This window comes from Cyclospora cayetanensis, unplaced genomic scaffold (assembly GCF_002999335.1).
Source record: "Cyclospora cayetanensis isolate NF1_C8 unplaced genomic scaffold, CcayRef3 CcayRef3_contig_2, whole genome shotgun sequence".
NCBI lineage: Eukaryota > Apicomplexa > Conoidasida > Eucoccidiorida > Eimeriidae > Cyclospora > Cyclospora cayetanensis.
In genome coordinates this window covers 202,099-225,910 of record NW_020312147.1, presented here as the reverse complement: position 1 = coordinate 225,910, position 23,812 = coordinate 202,099, and the positions used below count along the sequence as shown (strand labels likewise).

The 23,812-nt window shown below is 53.5% G+C and overlaps 4 protein-coding genes across 4 annotated transcripts; 2 read left to right on the top strand and 2 right to left on the bottom strand.

Annotated features, from left to right (window-relative positions):
- Positions 1-427: 427 nt before the first annotated feature.
- On the bottom strand, positions 428-4,447 carry LOC113147379 (kinesin-like protein KIP3). Its single transcript, XM_026337728.1, has 6 exons — positions 4,226-4,447; positions 2,932-3,060; positions 2,652-2,721; positions 1,988-2,076; positions 1,259-1,399; positions 428-508 (listed from the first exon to the last, which is right to left on the bottom strand). The coding sequence occupies exons 1-6, from the start codon at positions 4,445-4,447 to the stop codon at positions 428-430; spliced, it is 732 nt and encodes a 243-aa protein (XP_026193513.1).
- Positions 4,448-5,045: 598 nt separating this feature from the next.
- On the bottom strand, positions 5,046-11,234 carry LOC34622767. The gene is given in 14 exon segments (XM_026337727.1): positions 5,046-5,322; positions 5,765-5,856; positions 6,017-6,089; positions 6,348-6,415; positions 6,759-6,878; positions 6,932-7,080; positions 7,791-8,283; positions 8,615-9,006; positions 9,414-9,510; positions 9,716-9,792; positions 10,042-10,142; positions 10,193-10,248; positions 10,250-10,893; positions 11,165-11,234. Coding segments are annotated over 14 exon segments (2,709 nt in total).
- A 362-nt stretch (positions 11,235-11,596) lies between these two features.
- Positions 11,597-15,352, top strand: LOC34622768 (UPF0160 protein MYG1, mitochondrial). Its single transcript, XM_026337726.1, has 6 exons — positions 11,597-11,648; positions 11,783-11,810; positions 12,314-12,657; positions 12,876-13,414; positions 14,354-14,665; positions 15,269-15,352. The coding sequence occupies exons 1-6, from the start codon at positions 11,597-11,599 to the stop codon at positions 15,350-15,352; spliced, it is 1,359 nt and encodes a 452-aa protein (XP_026193511.1).
- A 3,205-nt stretch (positions 15,353-18,557) lies between these two features.
- On the top strand, positions 18,558-22,432 carry LOC34622770 (protein bunched, class 2/F/G isoform). The gene is made up of 6 exons (XM_026337725.1): positions 18,558-18,700; positions 18,940-20,453; positions 21,118-21,287; positions 21,455-21,631; positions 21,864-21,943; positions 22,192-22,432. The coding sequence occupies exons 1-6, from the start codon at positions 18,558-18,560 to the stop codon at positions 22,430-22,432; spliced, it is 2,325 nt and encodes a 774-aa protein (XP_026193510.1).
- Positions 22,433-23,812: the final 1,380 nt, after the last annotated feature.

Sequence of the window (23,812 nt, the reverse complement as noted above, 5' to 3'; positions counted from 1 at the left end):
GTCTTGACGAGCTGCTTGTGATGCTTCAGTTGCTCCTCCTGAGCGGACAGTTGCTGCTGCTGCGCGTGGAGCAGTAGCTGCTGCTGCTGGAGCTGCTGCTGCTGCTGCTGGAGCAGCAGCAACAAACGCGCTCGGTCGATCTCCGGATTCTGCTGCGCTGCTGCCGCTCTCAGCAAGCAAAGTGGCACCTTGAGATTCTTCGCGCGATTCGCATATTTGAGAGTGTTGCTGCTCTCTGCAGGAGGAAATGCAGCCGAGACGAAGCAACAGCCAGAAGCGAATTGGGCAGAAGGCAACGGCGTCTAACCTGCCAAGCAGCCTCTGTCCACACCACACTTATGGCGTACAGCTGCGCAGGAGTATTATACGCACCATCTAAACAGCCGCTGCAGCGTTCGCCGACGCCTCACCTGGAAATGCATGGGCGTTAGGATGAACGTTTGCAATCATCACGACGAGGCACTGGCCCTCGAGAGAGTCCTTTAGCAAGTGCGTCAACTTGGAATTCCTGTAATTAACAAAAATGCCAGCAAGCCGCTGCTGCTGCGGCTGCTGTTGCGCTGCTGCAGCTGCGGTTTGTCTGATGTGTAGGGCGTTGATACAGTTGGCAAGAGCAAGTAGGGATTGATTGATGCGACACCCTTCCTTAAGGCGTTCCCCCCGATTCAGCGTAGCTGAGGCACGCTCAGAGCCTGCTCATATCCGATACGCAAACAAACACACGCACACGCACACATACACAAACACATGCACACACACATACACATACACATACACACAAACACACATACACACACAAACATACACATACACACAAACACACATACACACACAAACATACACATATACACATACACACACACACACAAACATACACACACATGCACATGTAGATATGCGGCAGGTGTGTTTGCTGCGCATGCGTTATTTCTGCCTTGCTGCTGCGGGGTGTGCGTTGGCATCTGGAAAAAGAGAGCCGTGCCCGCACCTGCTAAGTCGATGAGTGACAGCTTGGCTTCTCTCTTCAAAAAGGTTCCCCTTGACGCTTGCACAAGGGAGGCCTTTAACACCAGCTGCAGCGCACAAGCAGTTCTTCTCACCCCCGGCAGGCAACTGTCACCAAGTCTGCTGTCGTTGCTGCTGCTGCCGCTAAGGCCGTATCACAAACCTCCATCGTAGCAGCAGCAGAGAGCGTTCGACATTCCATACCAGCCAGACACTAGCAGCAGCAGCAGCAACAGCAGCATTCAGCCCACACCTGAAATATCGCATGCGATCTGCTGCTGGAGAGGTTTGCCGCCGTTGCCGCTGTGTTGCGGTTCTTGTTGCCGAGATCGAGAAGACGCAAAGCCTCCTCAGCACAGCTGACAGGATGCAAAGAAAGATTTTGAACTCGTATCTGCAGCAGCAGCAGCAGCAGCGAGCAGGCAGTCAGTCGAAGCGTTGCCTTACCACAGGAGTGGTATTCACGCAGGCCCCTCCCTCCCCCCCAAGTTTTTATCTCCGTGGCAGCCTGTCGCAGGAAGAAGAAGAGAACTGCCGCCAGCAACAATACAGTCAAAAAACAAAAAAGGAAAATGCGAAATTTAGGGCACCTTGCTGGCGTCTTCCTGAATCTCAAGGTTCGTTCGGCTAGGCTCGAGTAAATCTCTGCACCAAGACGGCAAAAAACTCCACACAGCGAAGCCATGCGGCAAAACGCATGAACAACTACCTCGCCGTAGCGAGCAGCAGCTCGAAGGCCCTTCCCGCATGCGATTTCTTCGCCCTCTTTCCCTCCCCTCCCCCCTTGAATGAATGCAGAGAGAACGTGCCTGATCTTCTCATTGTACACTTCGAGGTAAGATACGGCGACTTGGTATTCCTGGAGGACGCAGCACTTCCAGCAGCAGCAGTTGAGCTGACACTGCGGCTGCTGCTGCTGCAGCGGGGCCTGCTGCTGCTGTTGCTGCTGCTGCTCCCTCAGGAGCGCAAAAAGATCCGATACAGCTCGAGAAATGATACCCGGCTGCTCAGAAGAACCCTGCATGGTGTATGTCTTGCCAGCACCAGTGGCTCCATAGGCAAAGACCGTGCCTATAGAGCACACACAAGAGCGAGGCCATGAGATTCAAACAGCCGGATCCTGTAGAGATCCTCCGCCTCTCTGCCTCTACGTGTGAGCGTATTTATATATGTATTTATGTATGTTCTTATGCATTTATGTACGTATGTATGTACGTATTTATGTATGTACGTATCTATGTATGTATGCATGTATTTACGCATTTATGTATGTATTTGTGTGTGTATGTATGCATGTATGCATTTATGCATGTATGTATGCATTTATGCATGTATTCATGCATATATGTATTTATGTGTGTAGATATGTATGTATGTGGGATCTCCTTTGCCTTTGCTCGGTTCTGCCAAAGCATGGAACCTCCTTTTACCTGCACACATCTGCCGTGAATTCCATCGCAAAGATCCGCAACTTCATCTATGCATACATCTCCAGTAGATTGCAAGAAACCCACCACAGGTGGCCAGAAGGGCCTTTTGATGGCTGCGGTGTGTATATATGCATCTATGTATCTCTACATCTTCAAGTAAACATGTACACCTGCCCTCTAATTTTCGCTACGAATTCTTCCATCAGTGAGTCCTACCGTTGAGGCCGGCAAGAACATGCGGAATGATTTTCCTAGCAGAGTGGAAATACACCTCGTCCTGAGTCGCCTGAGGGGCATCCGAGAACAAGTTTGCACGCTTTTACACACGTTGTCGAAATATCGGAGCCATGGCTCGTTGCATTGCGTTGCACTGCATTACACTGCAGTGCAGCAAGTGCAGCTCTACCCCTCCACATGAGGCTCGAGATCCCCTAAAATACAGCCTCCTAGTGTGGCCTCAATAGACACTACGACTCTCTCGGAGTGGCAAGCTTACTTCAGGTCCAAACACCCTATCAAACATGAACTCTTGCCGCCAGCCCTTCTGACTCGAGAGGTAGATGATGGGAACTCCTGTCTGGATACTCCCTCTGGAAGCAGAAGAGAATCCAGCAGGGCGTTGCAGCTGCAACAGAAAGCGCAGCAGCGCACGTGCCAGCAGAAAAACACACGTAGCCGCGTCAACGCTTAAAGGGCAGAGGACGAGAAAGAGAGAAATTTATTTCTTTCTCTGCTTCCTCTGGCCCGCAACATGCACACGTTTACAACAAAGGCAGCAAAGCTCCTCCTTCCCCCCCGTGCTCCGCTCCCATAGAGAGGCATACCTGGAGAGTCTGATGATTCAGAATACGCACAGAGAGACAACGTGGATCTACTGGCTCTGGGAGAGGGCGAATACGGACTGCAGCAGATAACACCCCACATCAAGAATTGTTTTCCTCCCACCTCTGCCTCTGCTGTTTCAAATTGAATTTTCCTTCCAGCGATGCTTCTGCTGTTTCAAATTGAATTTTCCTCCCAGCGATGCTTCTGCTATTTCAAATCGTTTTCCTTTCAGCGATGCTTCTGCTGTTTCAAATTGAATTTTCCTTCCAACGATGCTTCTGCTGTTTCAAATTGTTTTCCTTTCAACGATGCCTCTGCTGTTTCAAATTGAATTTTCCTCTCAACGCTGCTTCTGCTGTTTCAAATCGTTTTCCTTTCAGCGATGCTTCTGCTGTTGCAAATTGAATTTTCCTCCCAGCGATGCTTCTGCTGTTTCAAATTGAATTTTCCTTCCAACGATGCTTCTGCTGTTTCAAATTGAATTTTCCTCCCAGCGATGCTTCTGCTATTTCAGATTGTTTTCCTTTCAACGATGCTTCTGCTGCTCCAAATTGGTTTCCCTCCACCGCTGCTTCGGCTGTTTCTGCTATTCTGCTCTAGCTATTCTAATCAAGAACTCTTCGGCGCTGCATGGAGCAAGTGTGGATTTGCGGTCCACGATTTCAAGACGCACCTGTTACCCGCAGACTCGCAGAGGCTTCTGGAGATTGTTCATGAGAAGAATTGGTTGGATTTCCAGCGTCAGACGCTGTCGTTGCTGTGTGCTTTGCTGCAGGCATGGCCATGGAGGCTGCAGCAGAAGAGGCTTGCCAACTCTCAGTGTGCTGCTGCTGCAGCTCTCTTCTTGAAGACGAAAAAGCAGCTGCCTCTGCTGCAGCTGCCCCTGCAGCAGCAGCTGCTACTGCTGTTGCTGCGGCTGTTGTTGCTGTTGCTGCCTCTCTTTCGAGTGCTGCAGGAAATCCTGCCGTGTATCCCATGGCTGGAAAACCACAGGCGGGTCTTGCGCGCTTCGAGGCAACAGTATCTGCAAGAACAGCCGTCTCGCCACGAGCAGAAGCCGCATCTCCCGCAAGCAGAGTGTCGGATGTTGATCCCCCGCACGCGCGTTTTGCGTCAAAGGGAGCGTCAGCAGCATGCAGAGCCTCAGCGAATCCAAGAGGAGCACCTGATCCTGTGAGCGAAGCCATGCTACCGCTGCTGCTGCTGCGGCTGCTGCTGCGACAGCGCCTGCTGCTGCTGGCAGTCCTGCTCGTATGTGGTCGGTGTGCTCGCATTCAGAGGGGTGGCTGGCTTATCTACGAGGGGGGCCCCCCGCCAGCTGCCAGGGTACTGGGGGCCCCGTGTTACGATAAAAGCGTCAATACCTCGCCTTCCAATGGTCAAAATGCAGCGGGGACGGCCGACGGGCTAAGAATTCAAGGGATGTGCCGGCCGTTTGTATCGTTGAGAGGATCTGATGCGGCTCTGCTGGAGGGTGAAGCCCGCAGTGGCAGCGGCAGCCACAGACGGCAGTTTCGCTACAAGTGGTTTCTCGATGCCAGAAATTCGATTTTAAGACAATCTCTTAACACATATAAAATTGGAGGGAGAAGACAAGGAGTCCAGCGGCGTACAGCCACACTCGGGGCTGTGTTCGACGGGGGATTAGGGCTGGTCAGGTAACACTTCCTGCAGGGGGGGTATGGGGAAGCGCTGCGAAGCAATTGACGGGGAACATCCGGAGGCAATTCTAATTTGAGCCAAAAAGACTTTTGCCCTCTGTCAGAGCGGAGAGCAGCGCTGATACTAACGTCTCTCTCTCTCTCGCCTCGGCAAAGAGGCAGCAACCACAGCGATGGCACCTAAAAGGGTCCAGCGAACTGCGGCACATGGGGACCCCCAAACTGCAGCTAAAGCGGGGAATAGGATAAGATCGATGTTTAACGTAGCTAACGATCCGTAAGAAGTCTGGTGTTTCGAAGAGTCCTTCGTGTTTGGCGACCTCGGGGCCCCCCGAAGGGGCAGGGGGGACGTAGCAAACAGCCAAATAGGAGCTGTGGCAGTTAAGCATTTAATTTTGAAGCTTTACCAACAGTTATGCCCAGAGCTATGCAAGTGTTCACACACACACACACACGCACACGACCCAAGAGGGGGCTAGGTGGGGGGCGCTCAGCGACTGGCTAGCGGTGCTGCGCCTCTCTTGAGGGGGCCCCCTTATTCCGTATGCTGAGGCCCCCCACCGCGTAAGGCAGCCACATGCATATTGCGGCGGCTTCTTTAGGAGTTCAGAGATATCACTTGCACCCGTTCTCCAAGACAAGCCCCTGGTAACCCCTCGGACACCAAAGACGTAGAGATAAAGGTTCCGTACATCTTCCACACCCGAAATCTTTCTAAAATCGAACCTTCGGGATGGCACGTTTATGAAGGCTCGATGTCTGCTGCTCGCTAGTGCGTTCACTGTATTTTGCCATGTGCACCTCTGTAGATGCCAATATACTGGGTGCACCCTAGGCTATTGCGTGGCCTGAACTCTGATTATGGAGTTATCTTGCACGCCATAGAGCTCGAGAGTCAGCGCCTCGTCGCACATCTCTTCAGACACCGGAGACCCCTGCAGCCATCCAGGGGAGGAGGCAGCGCACGGGTTCCATTCGACAGGGAAACTTTAGAGCGCTCTGCTGCTGTAGGGTACACCACGGGAGCTTTGCCAGAAGAGGCACCAGCAGGAGGTGTGCTTGCAAGAGCAGAGGCCGTAGGAGCAACGCACGTACCCGATCATTGCAGAGGAGACGCATAGTGTGGACTGGGATTCCAAAGATTCTCATGCAAACAACCTTTAGATCCCTTCGAGGAGCAAGCCATACACGCACAGAGAGGCTCTCCAAAACACATACGCAGATATACCCCTTCTCCAACCCCTTGCTGCCTCCGCCTTGCCAGTTTAACTGCACAACGCCCCTTGCTGCTTCACCCCTACCACCACCTTCTCTCCTCTCCTGCCCTGCCACAAAGGCCACGACGCCGATTTTGTTCCTGCTTTGTGGTAGGCCATGGAAAAACTGCGTTTTAGCTGTTCAAGAGACAGCGCCCTTCATTACCCACCTTATCGTGAGGCCTCTTGGAAGTCGTTTGCTAACCGTTGTTTGCCGAAGACACTGGGGAGCGTCCGGCTGCAGCTGCACCGACACCAGATTCCCACACAGTGAAGCAGCAGCAGCAGCAGCAGCACTCCCTCCTGCAGAGGCTAAGCAACGCAGCAACACAGAACGCAAGGAGAAACAACCCCGTGAGTTGCGGAAGGCTGCTGGAAAACGAGCAGATTATCACCAGTGGCACGCCCGTCTGCCGTACGGCTTCGCTACCTGTGGCGCATGGCGTAGCTAGCGCTCGCCGGCAGACACAAAGGGACCTGCCGCTCACTTGCCAGCACTACTACTAAGACAGCAGGAAGCTAGCGGGTGTCTGCTCAGCTAGCTGGAATGCGAAAAAACGGTCTGGAAAGAGGGAGATTACCCGCAGCCGCAGTGCCGTGACGCTCCCTGAGCACATCGAAGAGACGGGCTTCCTGCAGACACACACCGCAGCAGCTGCCAGTGAAGCTGTAGAAGCTTCTGCTGCATTGCTGTCGGCTAGCTATAAAGGAGAGCTAAGGGAGGCGTGTGTCTGTGCGCAGCCGCGCTGCTCACGGTGTCACGAAGGGCAGAGAAGAGGGTCAAGAGAGGCCCTAGAGCGCCTCGATTGCAGATGGACAGTGCGTATCGCTCGCAAGCGCATCGGTCCTCTTTGCTAACTTCGCTGCCATTTAACCACGCTAAGCGCGGGAAAAGACTCACGACTACCTGCAGCAAAGCAGCAGCAGCAAGCACAAGCAGCAGCAAAGCAGCAGCAGCGGCACCTCCACCAACACCAATCTTCCCTTGCCACAACCGTCGTCAGCGGCACTGCCAGAGCAAGCCATTCAATGAGCATGCTTGCTGAGCTTGTTGATGCAGACGCCACTGCTCTCAGACCTTAAAGCTCCCGCAGGCCAGCACCACATTTCAAATAGCAGGCTATGCACACCTCAAGCATGCACAAATACCTTCAGAAGAAGCGAGGGCTGCACAAACGGCGTGAAGGCAACTTACAGCGCGCTGTGCACTGTCATGGAAGCCTGGAACGTTCCGAAGTTTCCCCTCCCCCCCCTCCCCTTCCTCATGCTGCACGCGTTGCTGGAGTTGCACTTCTGCTTGCTGCTCCTCCCGCTGCTGCGCACGAAAGGACAAGGGAGAAACGAGCCGTACTAGCGATGGAAACAGAATCGCCAAGGCTCCCCACGTCCACCTGCCAGCAAGGCACGCGCAGCAGCTTGCACTCGCACACACTCCATTTTTTCTGCGGTGCGCTAACACACAGAGTGCAGTGCAGTTCAGGATTTACGTCGCTTTCTCAGAGCGAAAAATGCATATTTATTTGCCTTGACTTGGCTAATCGCACAACATTCAGCAAAGGCTACCAGTTCAGCCCCTCTCCCCCCTATTTCCTACTGGTCGTGAAGGGGGTTGCCGTCTAAGCAGAGCTCAACGACGTTCCGAAGAGTGTCTCTCCGAGCACCACACAGTGCCTCGTAAAATTCGAGCAAACTCCAAGATCCCGTCGCTTGCAACTCCTTCTGCTCCTTCTGCTGTAGCTCTCGTACCAGGCTAGGTGGCAGACAGAACGCCGAGATGCCGTTGTCTGCTGCACTCATCCGCTGAAGACGCGGCAAGTGGCCAATTGCAGCCAGCACAGACAAGCAGCAGTTCAGAGCGTTGCTGCTCACATCGAGTGCCTCTAGCTCTGCGAAGGGGTGGGAGCACCGTGTACAAGCGCAAAAAAACACGCCGTCCTGATCCTCTTCCTGCTGTTGCTGTTGAGTCGGCTCGGCAACACATGCTTCCAAAGACCTTTTCGCCGCTGACTGAAGGCGGAAAAGGGGGAAGCGACTTCTCGAGCCAAGGCCGTTAGCCCTCAAGGAGAGCTTCTTCAGGTTCGGCGCGAAGTGATTGAAACACAACAACTGCAGTGCACCCACCAGAAGAAGAGAAATACACACATACACACACATATACACGTACACACACACATACACACATATACACGTACACACACACATACACACAAATACACACACATATACACGTACACACACACACATACACACAAATACACACACAAATACACACATACACACAAATACACACACATATACACACACGCACACATATACCCATACACACAAATCCACAGACCGAAGCGCGTATGTACACTCGCGTTTGTGAAAGTCTAACTGGAAGTTTGCGGGAAAAGATTCTGAAATGCGCGTGTCAAGCGCATGCGAGCATACGTACATCCCCCCAGGAGACAAAAGTGCCGTCCAGACATAGACTCTCCAGAGAGGAGGAGGCGCAGCAGCAATTTCCGTCCGCAACTTCCGGAGCAGCACCGTCGGCAGACGCATCAGGCAGCTCTTTGGAATTCTGCCTCAACAGAACTTGCGCAATCACGCTGGCGATGCGGCAGCTGCCGTTGGAGGCCTCTTCTGCGGAAGCCGAGGCATGCGCATCTGCTGAAGCAGCAGCGCCAGGCGGAGCAGCGCATTTCAGCAACAGCCTCTTAAACCATAGATCCATGCGGGTATGTGCGAGACTGAGTGCCTTTAGGCTCGGGCAGCTCCTCAAAATGAGCAAAAGTTCCCCCCAGTCTCTCAACAAGCTTCCGCTCATCGACAGCGTGCAAAGCCCTAAGCACGCCATCATACCGCAGCATGCACCACTCTCCTGAAAAGAACAGCAACGGCCTGCATGCCCAGCCGTGGTTCTCCATCGCCACTCCCCGACGCATCGACAAGCGCACAGCAACAGACAAGAGACGCGGAAAGACAGGATTTTTGCAGAAAGATTCCCTCCTCCCTGCCCCTCGTTCCCCCGTCGAAGGCGTGGACACAGCCAGAAACCCGGTTAGGGCTGGCTAGCTAGCTAGCTAGCTGGCTAGCTAGCCATAAACTCGACATCAAACCTAGCGAGGCGGCTGCTTTCAGCTCAGAGCGCTGAATCTCCTGCACAGCAGCCCTACAGCCGTGCATCTTGCAGAAAGTTCTTCATGTGTCGGACTTGATGAGGCAAGCGAATTTTCGAAGAGGTGCCTTACGCGGGAGGCAGAGGGCGTCCAATCCGGCAGATGTGATTGGAAGCGTGGAGAGGGTAATGGCTTCGAGTTCTTTAATCTTCTCAAAGTGTTGCTGAGCCTGCAGCAGCACACCATGAAGTTCCCAGAAACGCACAGCCGCTACCAGGGAGCGTCTGAAACGATGCGATCGCGAGAAGCAGACGACCAAGGGCTAGTGGCACTATGGGGACAAGAAGGAGCATTGTTGCCAACAAGGCTGTTGTTGCTGCTGCGTGGAGAGCCTCTGCGTGTCTGCGTGGGATGCGACTCCACGCGGAGCAGACCTCTTGCCAGCCGCAGAATTGTACAGGCTTTTCCCTGAGTGTCTTTGCATCCGCAACGCGCATCGCAGCAACCTCCTCTGAAGAGCAGCAGTAGCCACAGCAGGGGGAGCAGCAGCCGAAGCCGCTGGACGGGAAGAATCATTCATGAGCCAGAGACACGCTGCCTCAGGAGGAGGCGGAAGAAGCTCCTGGATGCACTGCGTGCAACAGTGCTTTTAAACATTCTGAGAGTGTCAAGTGGCCTTCAAAAGCAACAGTTCAAAGAGACAGACGGAACGCGACAATCCACAGCCCTTCACCCCATTGGGAACGCCCCCCCGTCTTGCCTGCAGTGAGTTTTGTGGTGTATCGCAGGAGAAGCGCCTCTCGAAAGGTCAGAGGCTGCTGCAGCTTCTGAGGGCGTACAAACGAGGCTCCCTGCCTTCTGCTGGGGATCACACAAGGACTGTGCTTCCCGGGGGTGTACAGACACGCCGCAGCATCCTGCTGGAGCGGCTCGCGTGCGAGAAGCTGCTGCTGCTCCTGGATAGGGCAGCAGCAGCAGAAGTAGCGTATGCCGTGTGTGCAGCCGTCGTGTTTGCCATGGGCGGGATCGTCCCACTGTACACCGATCCACAAATCCTCCTTCTCGGCATCTCCTTTTTCCCCCGTAGCCAGCTCCGGCGTGGTAAAAGTGCCTTTCTGAGAGACTGCTGAGGGGAGATCTCCTTCAGCCGAGTTTAATCGAAGCAAGCCTACATACCGAACTACTCCTTCAAGGCTCTCCACCGTGCGAACCCTGTCTCCGACTGCAAAATGTGGGTGCAGTCTCCTCAGAAGAAAAGACTCGGCAGACATCACACAGGGGCGTGTTTTGCTGTTGCTGACGCTTTCATCGAGGGGGTAGCCGTTCTTCTTGGGGTCGTCGCCGGCGCTGCTGCTGGTGTCGCCTCCATGGTCGTTCAGGCTCTTCCCCTTGCTAGTGCTGCAGTGTGCAGTAGCAGCAGCAGCTTCGGCATCGCAGGCCGAGTCTGTGTGCATTGCTTGCGTTTTTAAGTAAAAAGGAGAAGAATACGCCGTCGTTCTAGCCGTTAGAGTCTCAGACGCGCAGCGGTCCATCCACCTGGGGTGGCACTGCTGTCGCTGTCGCCACAGGGGACCGCTCACTGCAGCTCTCCCCCCCGAAAACTCTGAGATGTCTGCGCATACAGAGACTCCCCGAAAACAGTTTCGCCACCATAATTCAAAGGAGATGCCTTTCGGATAAAGCTTGTTCACCACCCTGCAGCTGCTGGCTCTGCAGGAGGCCCCTCCTCCCCTCGAGTGTCACCCGTTGTGGGGCTTGCCCTCACAGGCGGGAGACTCCTTCGCACACTACGGGAAAAACAAATCTGTTGCATGTTTTGGAAATGCAACAATCAAGTTGACGACTCCTCTGCCAACCTTTTAAAGCCTTGATCCCTCACTCACCGACCACGTGTCCTTGCGGCTCAGCGGCTTCCTTGAACCGTTTTTCAGAGTAGCCGACATCAGCGCACATCCGTCTGACCGTAGTCTTGAGCAGCGAAGTCAGGAAAAGCAGAAAAATCAGGAAAAGCAGAAAAATCGACACAAGGACCAGGAAGAAGGGCCGAAGCCGCATATGCTAAAGGCCCAGTTCTATGCGGTTGGCAACTTCCTCTCCAACTCCCCTCTTTTTGCTACTGAACACGTCTGCCTTCCGACGTCTGACTTTTCTCGACAGACGTTCACTGCTCCCCTTCCCGCCGCATCCTCGATTTTTCGTGAGAAGCCTTGACCAAAGCCCCTCACCCCCACACCTCGCAGCTTCTCAGTACATGCACGGCTGAAAAATTCTTACGAAGGCGCCACAGCTGCTGGACAGCACGAACAAGCCCTTGAATGGTGCCTGCATGCATGCCTGTCTCTTTGAAATGCCCACCTGTCGCCAGCCGTATTTATGCGACTTGCTGCTGCAGAGCACACCAACCGCAATGGAGCACTGCCGCCACGAAGAGGCCCCCTCCTCTACACCCTTGCTGCTGCAGCAGCAGCAAACCTCTTTAGAGACTTTCTGGCAACATGAAGGTCCCACAATCGGCACTCACGATGGACGGTATGGCGCTACCGTATAGCAGAAATGCGAGTATTTTTGTAGCACTTACGAGGATCGTCGTGTGTGATTCGGCTGCGCTGCGGCCTTTTCCCCTTCCTCCCCCTGGAGTTTCTTTTGGATTTTCTTCTTTCTGCCCGTGAAAGGATGGATATTTCTCTGTGTTTACTTAGTTCTGCATGCAGACGTGCTCAAAATGCTCCTCCGTAAATGAACTCGCACACTAGTCTAGAGACAAGCGTCAAAGCCGTCACGAAAGAGATTTCTGGCCAGCTCTGTGTGTATGTGTGGCTGTATGTATGTAGTATGTGTGGCTGTGTACATGTTTGTATGTGTATTTGCGTGTATGTGTATATCTGTGCTATATATCTGTCTGCCTCTTCCACGCTGCCTTCTTGCTCTCTCTCTCTCTCTTTGTTTGCATGCTTTCACCGTCGGCTCTTGCGCGCTTTCGACGGTTTTTTGCCTTGTGTTGCTGCCTGCGCTTGCGTTCATTTTGTTTGCAGCTTCCACTTGGATGAAATTTTGGCATGTGCTATGCTCTTATCCCTGCCGGAGTTTTCGAATGCCAAGATTCTTAGGACGAGGGATCCGGCGCTGCACGAGAAGTGTGAGATTCTCGTTGATGTCGGAGGCGTTCATGATGCCGAGACGAAGCGTTTTGATCATCACCAGCGGGGCTTTACGACGACGTTTGATTTCGCCAAATATGAGGCTGCGCCTCCGGAGAGTCTTCTCGAACCTTGCCAACTGGAAAATCCTCCGCGCCTGAGAGAGGCGGTTACGAAGCTCAGTAGCGCTGGCCTCGTTTACGTGCACTTTGGAATTCGTCTTCTGCGGGAACGCTTTGGTAAGTTGCGGGAACGCGGGGAGGGAAGGAAAGGCGTGTGTTTAATCCTTTTGTGTAGATGAAGGTTCCCGTCAGTTAGTAAGTAGCGCACGGCTAGCGTGCATGCATGCATGTATGCATGCGTTTTCTCTGTATGCTGCTGGAGGGTGGCGTGGCTTTGAAGCAGACACCTGTTTCTGAAGGCGGGAGAGGGGACCGCTGAAATGTGCTTTTTGCAGGCATAGAAGATGAGGGATCGCTGCGCGCCATGATGCTTGAGGTGTACACGCAGTTCGTCGAGGCAGTAGACGCACACGACAACGGCGTAGGGATCTCCCGCGGAGGTCCCCCGATGTATGTTGACAAGACGTCTCTGCCGCATCGCATTGCGGCTCTCTTTCCATTCGGGGGTGAGGATGCGGCAAAGCAGCGGCAGCAGCAGACGGTGGCGGCGTGGGAAATGCAGCAAGCCCTTGCGGCAGAAGCCTGCGCTGAGACTCATGCGCCTCAATATGCCGCTGCAAAAGAGGCCTTGGGGAGAGGCTGCGTCTCTCCATTCAATTGGCTGCACGTGCCGATTTACGGCGGGGAGCCTCTCGATGTCTGGGCCTTTAGGAAAGGCCTCAAATTAGCAGACGAGGCTTTCGCTGCTGCCGTGAGCTTTCTCAGAGACTCTTGGCTTCCCGGGCGTCCAGTTCTCAAGCAAGCGCTAACGGAGGGAGCCGCTGGAATCCTCAAGACGCATGTCGTTGAGCTCCCCAAGTGGTCTCCGACGGAGGTGTGCAAATCGAACTGCGCAACAGAACCCGTTTGACCAAACAGGCGGGCGATTAGACACAGAGGGAGAGATGTGCCTTGTCAAGACCTCTAAGGATTGGGGGGGCTAACTACAACAAGGCCTACCTGTCTGTGTATGTGCGCGTGTACATCTGTTTGTGTGTGTGTGTGTGTTAATGTGTGGATAGGCATGTGTGCCTGTGTGTGTGAATGTGGATAGGCATGTGTGTCTGTGTGTGTAAATGTGCATAGGTACGTATATAGGTGTGTGTAAATATGTGGATAGATCTGCATTTCTGTGTGTGAATACGTGGATAGGTCTGTATATGTATGTGTGTCTGTGTGTGTAAATATGTACATAGGTGTGTGTAAACATGTGGATAAGTCTGTATGTCTGTGTGTGTTAATATGTGGATAGGTCTGTATATGTGTGTGTGTGTGTAAATATGTGGACAGGTGTGTATGAATATGTGAATAGGTCTGTATCTGTATGTGTGTCTGTGTGTGTAAATATGTGGAATGACGTGTGTTAATATGTGGATAGATCTGCATGTCTGTGTGTGTAAGTATCTGGATAGATCTGTATGTCAGTATGTGTAAATATGTGTATAGATGTGAGTAAATATGTGGATAGGTGTGTGCACACATATATCCACATACATGTGCATCTACATACATGCACGTAGTAGATGCTCGTGCTGTGTGTTGCCGTGGATCTACGTAGAGCGATGCATGAATGGATGTGACGCTCCAAGAAACGGGCAGTCTTGCATGAAAGCGCTTTTGTTTTTGTGAAGATATCGAGATCGAACCTGTGCATCATCATGACGTCGAAATCCGTTGCATGAGAAAAGGGGCTGTACGGCAGACCGCCGGGATTCGGGAAGATTTCGTCTGTAAGGCTTGTATTGTTGCTGCCTTTTGTGGTGTACGTACACAGGGTCATATCTACGCTTTGGAGCGCGAGTTGGGGCTTTCAACCCCCTTGAAATTCCAGGTATATCCGTCAGAACGCAGCGGACCCGACGCCAGTACGTACACCGCATGGACTGTGCGCTGCATCCCTGTGGAAGGCGAACCGTTTGTTAGCCGTCTCCCTCTTCGACAGAGCTGGCGAGGCCTTCGAGATCAGGCGCTGGGGAAAGCTGTTCTTGCGGGAACTCCAGAAACGAGACGCGCCGAGCTCCAACTGACTCCGAAAGATTTTGTTTTCTGCCATGCCACGGGCTTTTTGGGAATCGCGCTGTCACGGGTAAGAGCGACGCACACAGTTGCATCTCTTCCGGTTGGTTCGTGGAGTGCAGCTTCTTGTTTTTGTTCTTCTCCTCTCGCTGACTAACTCCCTCGCACGCATTCTCGCTGCCTGCTTCTGCGAGCAGAAAAGCTGCAAGCGGACGATATGTGTGCTCGCTTGCAGCAGTGCTGTGTAAGCGCTGTGCGCGGAAGGGTTTTTTTGCAAAGATGTAGACGTATATGGGCATTTGGTATATACATATGTATATGCTGCGTTTTGTTGACACCTTCTTCCTCCGCCCTTCGCATTCCCCATGCACGTTCGTGGAAATAATTGCTGCGCCTTTTTCCCTTCCTTCGACACGCATGCCTTCGTGCTCTCCTGGCTCTCGCCCTTCGTACTTCTATACGCATTGTTTTCATTACGTGCTTCTATGCGAATATATCTACGCTTCTTTGCACCTCTCCTGTTTGTTAGCCATCTCCGCGGGGGGTGATCCCGTCATGCGCTGTCGAGACTCTTCCTCTGAGGCGGCCTGTGCAGTTGATCGACGCCTTCCTTCATGCGTGACACAACTCATTCCAAGGCTTGGCGTGTGGCTGCGCTCTGACATTTCTGCAGAACGCTGCGTACGAGATGATGAGGCAGACGCTTGAAGAAGCCGGTGCCGAGAACTTGCAGGGAACAACGGAGGAATCTCAATAGCCACTTGTATTCTACAAAAGTCTAGAGGACGTAGATAATTTTTCTGTAGGGGCCTTGTTAAAGCGGCTGCTTGCTCTGTCTCCCTTGTCAGTGAGTGCCTGCGGTCTTCTCCTCCTTTCTCCTCTTCCTCGCTGCATTCCGCTGATGGCCTCACTACGAGGCACTATCTTCACCGCTTTCCAAAGTCGGCATGCCTTTGCAGCAGTTCGTCAGTCTCTGGAGGGCGTTCTCCTTTGGAGGTGCATCGCTTACGAGCAGAGGAGGAGCCTACAGCATCTCACCAATCAGACTCAGACACAAAACGCGCTTAACTCGGGAGACTCCAGGACTGATGCCTCCTGATGGCTAGGACAAGTGTTTCTTGAGCCAGCGCCTTTTTCGTAGTTGAAAGAGCTGAAGAGCCTCTGCGTATGCAGACTGACCGATAGATAAGACGCAGCGGAGAAGAAGGGGGAAGACAAACGACGGAAGCGCTTAACGGAGGCTTAGGCGGGAACGCGGGCAGCAGCCACCAGCACAGCGAAGGCAGCAGCCCCCAGTTCAGGGAATCTTTTACGACCGCGTGGCTCTCCTAGTGCGCCTGCTTGCGACAAGAACAATTATACGATTTTATCCAGCAGAGCGCTGGCCAGAGACGCTGCCAGCGCACACTCTCGCGCAAGTTGCTAATCATAGCATGCCCAAAAAAACAGCGTTGCTACCCCTCAGGATGCGGTACCTTCTGGTTGAATGTCTCAGTTTTTAAGGCGCATGTTATTTTGAAACCGGCGTACTTTCTCGCCCGCCTTTTCTTAAAGGGACGCCAAGTCCACGACTCCTTCACAGGACTGCACAGTGCAGGACTGTTTGCAAGGCATAGGGCTACCCGATGGAATTTTCGGAGCGCATGCTACGCTGGTCTCTCTCAGTCGGCCTTTAGGTTAAGACACAGCTCTTGTCTTGATGATAAATCCGGGGTTTTAATGCTGGAAGGAGCATCATCCTTCCAAAGGTCACCTGCGGCTTCCTTCGTACACAGAGAGACCCCTGCGCTTGACATCATCGAATGCTTGTACCTTCCTTTTTGTCGCAAAGCATATTTCAAGCGACTCTCCGGTGCAAAGAGCATTCATTGAGAGCGTGCTGATGCATGCACCGAGCAGGTTCAAGAGAGCAACTTTTGGATTTGAGATCGGTTTTCAGATGCAATACAATATCCGAGCAGCTGTATCTACATATAAAAATGTATATATATATACGTATTCGTACACAACAATCGAGATTGTCCGATTGGGCGTAGCTGTAGCGCTTCTTCTAAAGTGTTCCTAGAGAGACCCTGAACTCGAGACACCTCATAAACTTAGTAGCAAGTTATTGAGTGCCTTCCAGAAGAATTCTCGCCGTCCCCTGCACGCGCTCCTGTGTGTTTCTGATGAGGGAAAAGAGCCAGTCGGGTCCAGCAAATCTGCTCCCTTTAAGCACAGGGGGCATGCGCAGCACGTTGCACATCGGATGTGGCATGCACGACGACGCCTACAACATTTCGTCGTGAAATACTTAGCAAACGCTACTCTGTTGTGGTATCTTCGGGCGGTCAAATGAATGGTAAATTCTTGACACATTCGCGTTTCGTTGCCATGAGTGTAGCGAAGAGTGCGAAGAGGTATAGTGTAAGCCGTTCATCTTCGAGGGAGATGACGGAGAACTGACTGCTCCCGTGGCACTTCACTTGTCCCCCCCTTTCCTGGTGCCCCACTCAGCTACGTGAATACGGCTCATGCCACACAAATGCGCCCATTCATGTACAGGTGCGAGAGGGGTGCTGCAAGAGATTCGTACATCTTGATGAAAAGGCGTGTGCACGCTGGAATGCAAGAAACTCGCACGTCGCGTCTCCAACAGCTGCGATGGCAGCGGTGTTAGCAGGAGATCTGTTTGCGCTGCATGGGAAGCGGACCCTGCTCTAGTGAGAGCCTGCAGTGTAAGACTTCTATCTGTGCCTTCATAAGAGGACTAAGCAATGGAGCAACCAAGATCAGCATCCCCTAGTAGCAAATTTCCGAGGGGCCCCCCCGTACAGCACGCTGAAGGGAAGGTCACCCGCTTGCCTATAAGGGTGGGATATACGCAAGGCGCACAAAAAGACCACCCCCACAGCATCTTTCGAAGCCTGAACTGAGGATATACAGGATTGCATTTGCTCACGGAGGCTCACGTCTTCAAGACACATTGCGAGCCAACTTTTAGGGCATCACGCCTAAAGGGGGTTAAAATTGTTGCAGTGTCGGAGCCCGTAGATCGCCGGAAATGGCCGAATAGCACTTTTCGTAGCCAGTTTCTTTTTGTAGGAGTGCAAGGGCCCTGTATATACAGCGCAGCTGCCACTTTGCAGTAGGCCATATGAGCAGTGTGCAACGCCCGCCATGTGCGAGGCGGCGTGCCACAGACGTTGGTTTCCCTCGCCCCTGTTCCCCCCCCTCCTCTCCGTCTCTTCCTCATCAAAGCACACCGCTAAAAGCCGAAATTTCAGTTGGACAGCCGTGTAGGAGCCGGAGGAACGCGCATCTTCTTTGGGGAATTCGACCGGTGCCGGGGGGGCAGTGAGCCGAGGGCCCCGCGTAAAAGGCGAGAGCATGGGAGCACGAAGAGACGCTTGCAGCCACCGTCAAGGGAAGTACACACAAAATACAGTATGGCTCTTGGAACGGCTTTTTCGTTTATGCGAAGGCGCAAGGAGGTTCTGTCTTCTTATTCAAGTTGCAGCTGCACCGCTGGTGGTTTGGGTACGTAGTACGCCCAAGGGGGGCCCCCCCGAGCAGTAGCCGCCGACATTAGGGGGCCCTTCCAGCCTCAGCGGAAGATGCCCAAAACCCTTTTCCTGGGCGTTGTGTAGTTTTGAGGCAGTAAATTGACTTGTCTTGTGCGCAGAAAGTACTGGCAACCTCCTGGGGTGCAGGGGACGGGCGTTCTTGAAGGGACAGTCGAGACGAGGAGTCACGCAATGGGGGTATATAGCGGAGATCAGCCAGGCTTCCACTCGTAAAAGGCTGGGGTACCCTTCCGAAGCCTCACGCGGAGGAGGCTTATTTGGAGTCGCGCGGATATGCGCTTTCGTGTCTCTTTTTGCGGCAGACGCTGAGAGTCACCTTTGCAGCTTTAGCTGCTGCTGTTGCCGCGCCTACAGTGCCCCCTTGAGAACGTCTCAAGACGCGAGCAGTCACTCAACATGGTCAGTGTTGAGGCATGCAGAGAGAACGGAGGCTCAGCAACTGCTGCCTCCGCCTCCGCGAGAGGCCTTCCACTGTCTGCTGCCGCTGCCGCAGCCACTGCAGCAGCGAGCCCTCTGGAGTTCGTGCTGCAGGCGAGCAGGTAAAGTATCGTCACTCTGACTGACTGGAAGCGGCAAATGCTCTGAAGAGGCATTTTAGAGACGGAGGCAGACGAGTGGCAGATGGATAGAGGGGAACAAAGGGCACCCACGAGGATACACACTGAGGGCAGCGTGGCGAAAGCGTAGCGGCTGCCTGTCGAGGCGAACTCTCCATCAGCACGTGGTGCTGCTTCTCACTGCTTTCCTCTCGATTTCACTCTTGCGTTTGCTGCTTTAGGAGTCAAAACCTCGATGCCTTAGGGGCCGATCTGGAGAGGGATGCGCTGCTGGTGCAGGAGCAGCTGCTGTCGCAGCTGTATCTCAGCAGGAACGAGATCGCAGCTCTCCAGGATACGCTCGATGCAGCAGAAAAAGACTTGGGGGGTCTTTGCTTCCAGCAGCAGCAGGCAGCGGCGACAATTGAGGTGCAGCAACAGCACGCCGATCTTCGCCGCACGCGGAAAGTCGCGCTGACTCTGCTGCAACAAAAACGCGAGGCTGCAAGACGGCAGCAGCTCTCACGGCTTGGACTGCAGGCGTACAAAGCACTTCAGGCCGTTGCTCATACTCTCCAGGAGTCGCTCGGCAGCACTAGCACCTTCACCAGCAGCAACAACAGTAGTAGTAGTTACAGCAGCGACAAGAACAGTAGTAGTAGCAGCAACAACAGTGGTAGTAGCAGCAACAACGGTGGTCAGGTGCTGGTACAAACAGATGTCTCGTGTGATGAGCCCTTGACGCAGAAGAGCCTACCGAAGACAGCAACAGCTGCTGCTGCTGCTACTGCTGCCGTGAGAAAGCTCGTTCAAGACGTGAAAGCGCTGTTGCTGCCTCCCTCGTTGCAACAGCGCAGCACAACTAGGAGCGACACGCCGAAAGACAGTGTCTGGATGCCAGTAGCAATAGCAGCGGCAACAGCAGCGGCTAAGCTAGACCCTCCAGCTGCGCATCAGGCACTTTTACAGCTTCTGGAGGCAGTAAAAAAGGCAGCGTTCACGGAAAATGGACAAGAGCAGCCCTCGCAGCAGCATCTGCAACTGCTGCAAGTGTCGCTTTCGCCGGCTGCCACTTCCAGATGTTTGCTGCTGCAGCAGACGTACGATGAACTACAACGCTTGCAGCAAACCGTGGCAGCAGCAGCAGAATTTTACGATCTAGAGAGCCCACAGGATCAGCAGCAAGATCAGCAGCAAGATCAGCAGCAAGATCAGCAGCAAGGCGCCGCAGTGACACTAACTGAGGGAGCAGACTCTGCAGCTCCTGCCGCTGGAGCCACAGAACTAAATACACCGCCATCTGCAGATACGGCAGCTGCTGATGCCTTCTTGCTCGTCTCGACACCCCTTCAGGAGGAAATGGCTCTAAGAGATCTTCTGACCTTTTCTCACAGCGCAAACAGCCGCAGCAACAGCAGGAGCTGCATTACTGAACCGCTTCATCATCGTCAACAAGAAATGGAAGCATCCGCCGAAGCGGTGCGGCAGCTGCTGCTGCTGTTTGTGGTGGCTGCAGCGGATCTCAAGGAGGCGCTCGCTCAGCGTTTGTTGCTGGAACTAAAGACTTTGCTGCTGCAACTAAAGGGCAGTGTGTCAGCAAAAACGTCGACTCCTCTAGCACCCGCAACAGCGACAGACAGCGCCGAGCCACCAGCAGCTCCTGCTGAGCTTCTCATGGCTGCAGAAACTGAATGGCTCGTAGCCTTAGGAAGAGTTGTGCGCCCTCTCCTCGCTTCGCAGACAGGGACGGAGGCGGGTGGGCTCACGATTTCTGCTGCTGTTGGCGGCGATGCCCCCTGTGCTGCGTGTTTTCAACGACTCCTTTGGATCCTTCGTGCAAGGAAAATGCGTTTATAGAAGTGTTTTTGGATTCGTCCGGATGTATCTCTGCACGTATCTATCTGTATGTACGTGTGTGGTTGTGTATCCATGTCTGTATGTGCATGTGGATGGATGCACGTGCATGTGTATGTATATATGTGCATGTGTATGTATGTCTGTATGTGTATGTGGATGTATGTGCATGTGTATGTATGTGGATGTATGTCTGTATGTGCTTGTGTATGTATCTGCATGTATGTCTGTTTGTGCTTGTGGATGTATCTGCATGTGGACGTATGTCTGTATGTGCATGTATGTCTGTATGTGCATGTGGATGTATGTCTGTATGTGCATCTGTATGTATGTGCATGTGTATGTATGCCTGTATGTGCATGTGGATGTATGTGGGTGTATGTCTGTATGTGCATCTGTATGTCTGTATGTGCATCTGTATGTCTGTATGTGCATCTGTATGTCTGTATGTGCATCTGGATGTGTACGTATGTATGGGCACACGTATGCGTATGTCTATCTGTGTGTACTTGCGGGTATATATATATATATATATATATGTGTGCATGGAACTATTGCTGCTGCAGCGGAGGGTGTCTTCGTGGAAACTCTTATTCGCCCGATAGTCTCTGCAGCAGCGGTTGCCGCTGCAGGAGCGGTCTGCGGTGCGAAGCAGCCTTTGACTCCAAGCAATCAGCACCTGCAGCAGCTGCTGTCGCAACTCCCCAAGCAGCTATCCACCAACGACGAGGCAGTAGTCCGTCTTCGTATTCAACTCTTTAGCCCCTGCGCCTGCAACTTGTGGGCATCGTGATATTTCGTTTTCGAGCTTTGCACGAGGCACTTTTGTTGAGCTTCCCGATCGGAAGGCGGCACCTGTAGTCCTCATGAGGCCGATAGTCATGCGGCTGCTGTTTGCTGCAGCTGCTCCGCTGTTTTCTGCATGCCATATCTGCGTCTCTGGGCACTGCCCCGTTGCTGCTGCTGCCTCTTGCCTTGAAGCTCTCGTGGATGCAATCGCCGTGGGAAGGCCCCCTCGATGATCCTGGGAAATCGCCGCCTATTAATTTGCTGCACCTGCTGCTGAAGGAAACGCTGCAGGTAAACTGTCAAGGCCAAATGCACTTGCTGGGGCAGCTGCTGCAGAAGCTGCTCCGGCAGGCGTGTTAGAAGTTTGTTCAACGGCGAGGAGGCAGGAGGGTTATTGCTTCGCACATCCCTCCCCCTGGATAGGGGCGGCTGCAGCAGCCTTGCCGTCAGATGTAAATGCCGGAGCCTGCACAGGATCTGTGCACTGTGATGTGTGCTGTTGCGGCTGCTCTTGCTGCTGCAGTGTCTGTCCCTCTGTTGCCCCTCCGCTGGAGAACCGGCGTATGGCGATGCATTTCTATGGAACGTTCTCGCGTTGCAGCGGTCCGTTTGCAGCCTCATTTCGTCTCGGTTGGGGAAGTTTCCAAGGCTTTGAGTGCTCTTTCCGGCTCGTTTTAAGCCACGTCGTTTGTTGTCTGCACCTGCAGCGTGCATGTTTTGTCCAACGGCAAAAGCAGAAACTGAGGAACGTCTGTGTGCGCGCCTCCCATGCGGCACGCATGCGGGTATCTGCGTTAGCATTTGGAAGGCCGCTCAAGTGTTGGTGGTGTCTGGCGATGAGCTGCTTTCAGGTTCGTCGGCTGCTTGGACGGCTTGCTGCCTGCCGGATCACTGCAGCAGCGCGCACTGCTGCAAAGCGAATGCCTGTCTACAGCCGCTGCTGCATTCGACTTGCGGCTGTGGGGGCAGCTACAGGCCGGAGAGATTGCTGCCTCGTTTTCCCTCCTGCTGACAAGGCAGCCGCTCGCCCCCTCTCCTAAACGACTACCTGGCATCGTAAACGAATGCGTAAGGAACAGACGGCTTTGCTAAACATGGCCCCAGCACCGCATGCGCTACTACACGGACTCCTCCATCGCATACCCCCATACATATGTATATATATGTATACATGCATACATATATTTACATACACATATATATGTATACATACATATATACACATACACACATATGTATATATATATTTGTATACAAACACATATATATACACACATATATGTACACATACATACATACATATACATACATATATGTACATACATGCATTCACACAGAGTACATACACAGATACAGACACACATACAGACAGGCAGGGCGGCATATATGTGAATGCGTTAACCATACGTATTTGGCCACACGTGCGGCGAACTGCGTGTAAGCCCCCATTCCGCACTTCTATTTGATTCGGGAGAATTCCACCAGCTCTGCGTTGTTGGCGATTTGCAGCTCCGGCTCTCTTCGACCGCCGAGTTGTTCAGCACGGCGAATCTCCTCTTTGGCTATGAGGACCCGAGAGATCTCATGACCTCTAAAAGTTCTCCTGCTACTGTTGCTGCCACCCCACCTCAACAAAACGTCAGCGCGGCTATGCTGGCTTCAGCCCCTCTCCCCAAGGACCCTCGCACCCTGCTCTTCTCGCGGCCTCTCCTCCCCAGCAGCTTGAAACTCTTTGCTGAGCTGCTGCGGCAGCTTCTCCGCGTGCTGCGAGAGTCGGCGGCAGAGCATGCATCACGGGCTGCGGCGGCAGCGGCAAGTTACCATCTGCAGGAGGGCGTGCCTGGTGAGAGGCCGTTTTTTTCTTTAGGATGGCGTCTTCTTCTTGTGCATCTGCTGGCGGCTGCAAGTCGTCAGCGTTCTTGTTCGAGTTTTGTTATGCGATTGTAAGGCCCTGGTGCTTCGCGCTGCACCCGGTCTGCCCGCATGCGTGCAGGCGACGCTCGCGGAGGAATTTCCACCAGCAGCAGCTTCCTAGAGACAGCTCTGCTTCTCGCGTCCATCTGCGCAGACGTCGAGGAGCTCGCTGCTCAGCTGGCAGCTCCCAAAGAGTGGACTTGCGACTCCGCATCAGGAACAGCCTCACCTGTGGCGGCAACAACGGGAGCCTCACAAGGCAGCAGCACAGGCCCCAGCCAACTGCCCCCCATCATACGGGTGGGTGGCAGTCTGCTGATTCGTTCTCCAGTGCAGCAGATGCGAAATGCCTTCTCCTGTGGAGTAGCTAGGCTGCAGAATCAATGACACAGCTACTTTATTCTTGCTGCGGCGTCTACGCTGCGAACTACTTGCTGCTCTTCCTTGAGGGGGGGCGGAGGGGGTGGCGGCACTCCAGCACCGACTGCGTGGACTGACTGTGGAAGCCTCGCCTCTGTGTGTGCGCCTGTCTCCTTAGGCCATCTCGCTGCTTCTCGA

Bases quoted from the DNA above. Each gene is read 5' to 3' on its own strand.
- LOC34622768 (XM_026337726.1), top strand. From the start codon at position 11,597: ATGGTGCCTGCATGCATGCCTGTCTCTTTGAAATGCCCACCTGTCGCC. The intron at 13,415-14,353 runs GTGTGCAAATCG...GTACGTACACAG, and splicing joins CCAAGTGGTCTCCGACGGAG to GGTCATATCTACGCTTTGGA. The intron at 14,666-15,268 runs GTAAGAGCGACG...ACATTTCTGCAG, and splicing joins TGGGAATCGCGCTGTCACGG to AACGCTGCGTACGAGATGAT.
- LOC113147379 (XM_026337728.1), bottom strand. From the start codon at position 4,447: ATGGCTTCGCTCACAGGATCAGGTGCTCCTCTTGGATTCGCTGAGGCT. The intron at 3,061-4,225 runs GCAGGATTTCCT...TTTCTGTTGCAG, and splicing joins TTCCAGCCATGGGATACACG to CTGCAACGCCCTGCTGGATT. The intron at 2,077-2,651 runs GTAGGACTCACT...TGTGCTCTATAG, and splicing joins TGTTCTTGCCGGCCTCAACG to GCACGGTCTTTGCCTATGGA.
- LOC34622770 (XM_026337725.1), top strand. From the start codon at position 18,558: ATGGTCAGTGTTGAGGCATGCAGAGAGAACGGAGGCTCAGCAACTGCT. The intron at 20,454-21,117 runs GTGGGCTCACGA...TTGCTGCTGCAG, and splicing joins GCAGACAGGGACGGAGGCGG to CGGAGGGTGTCTTCGTGGAA. The intron at 21,632-21,863 runs GTAAACTGTCAA...TTGCTGCTGCAG, and splicing joins TGCTGAAGGAAACGCTGCAG to TGTCTGTCCCTCTGTTGCCC.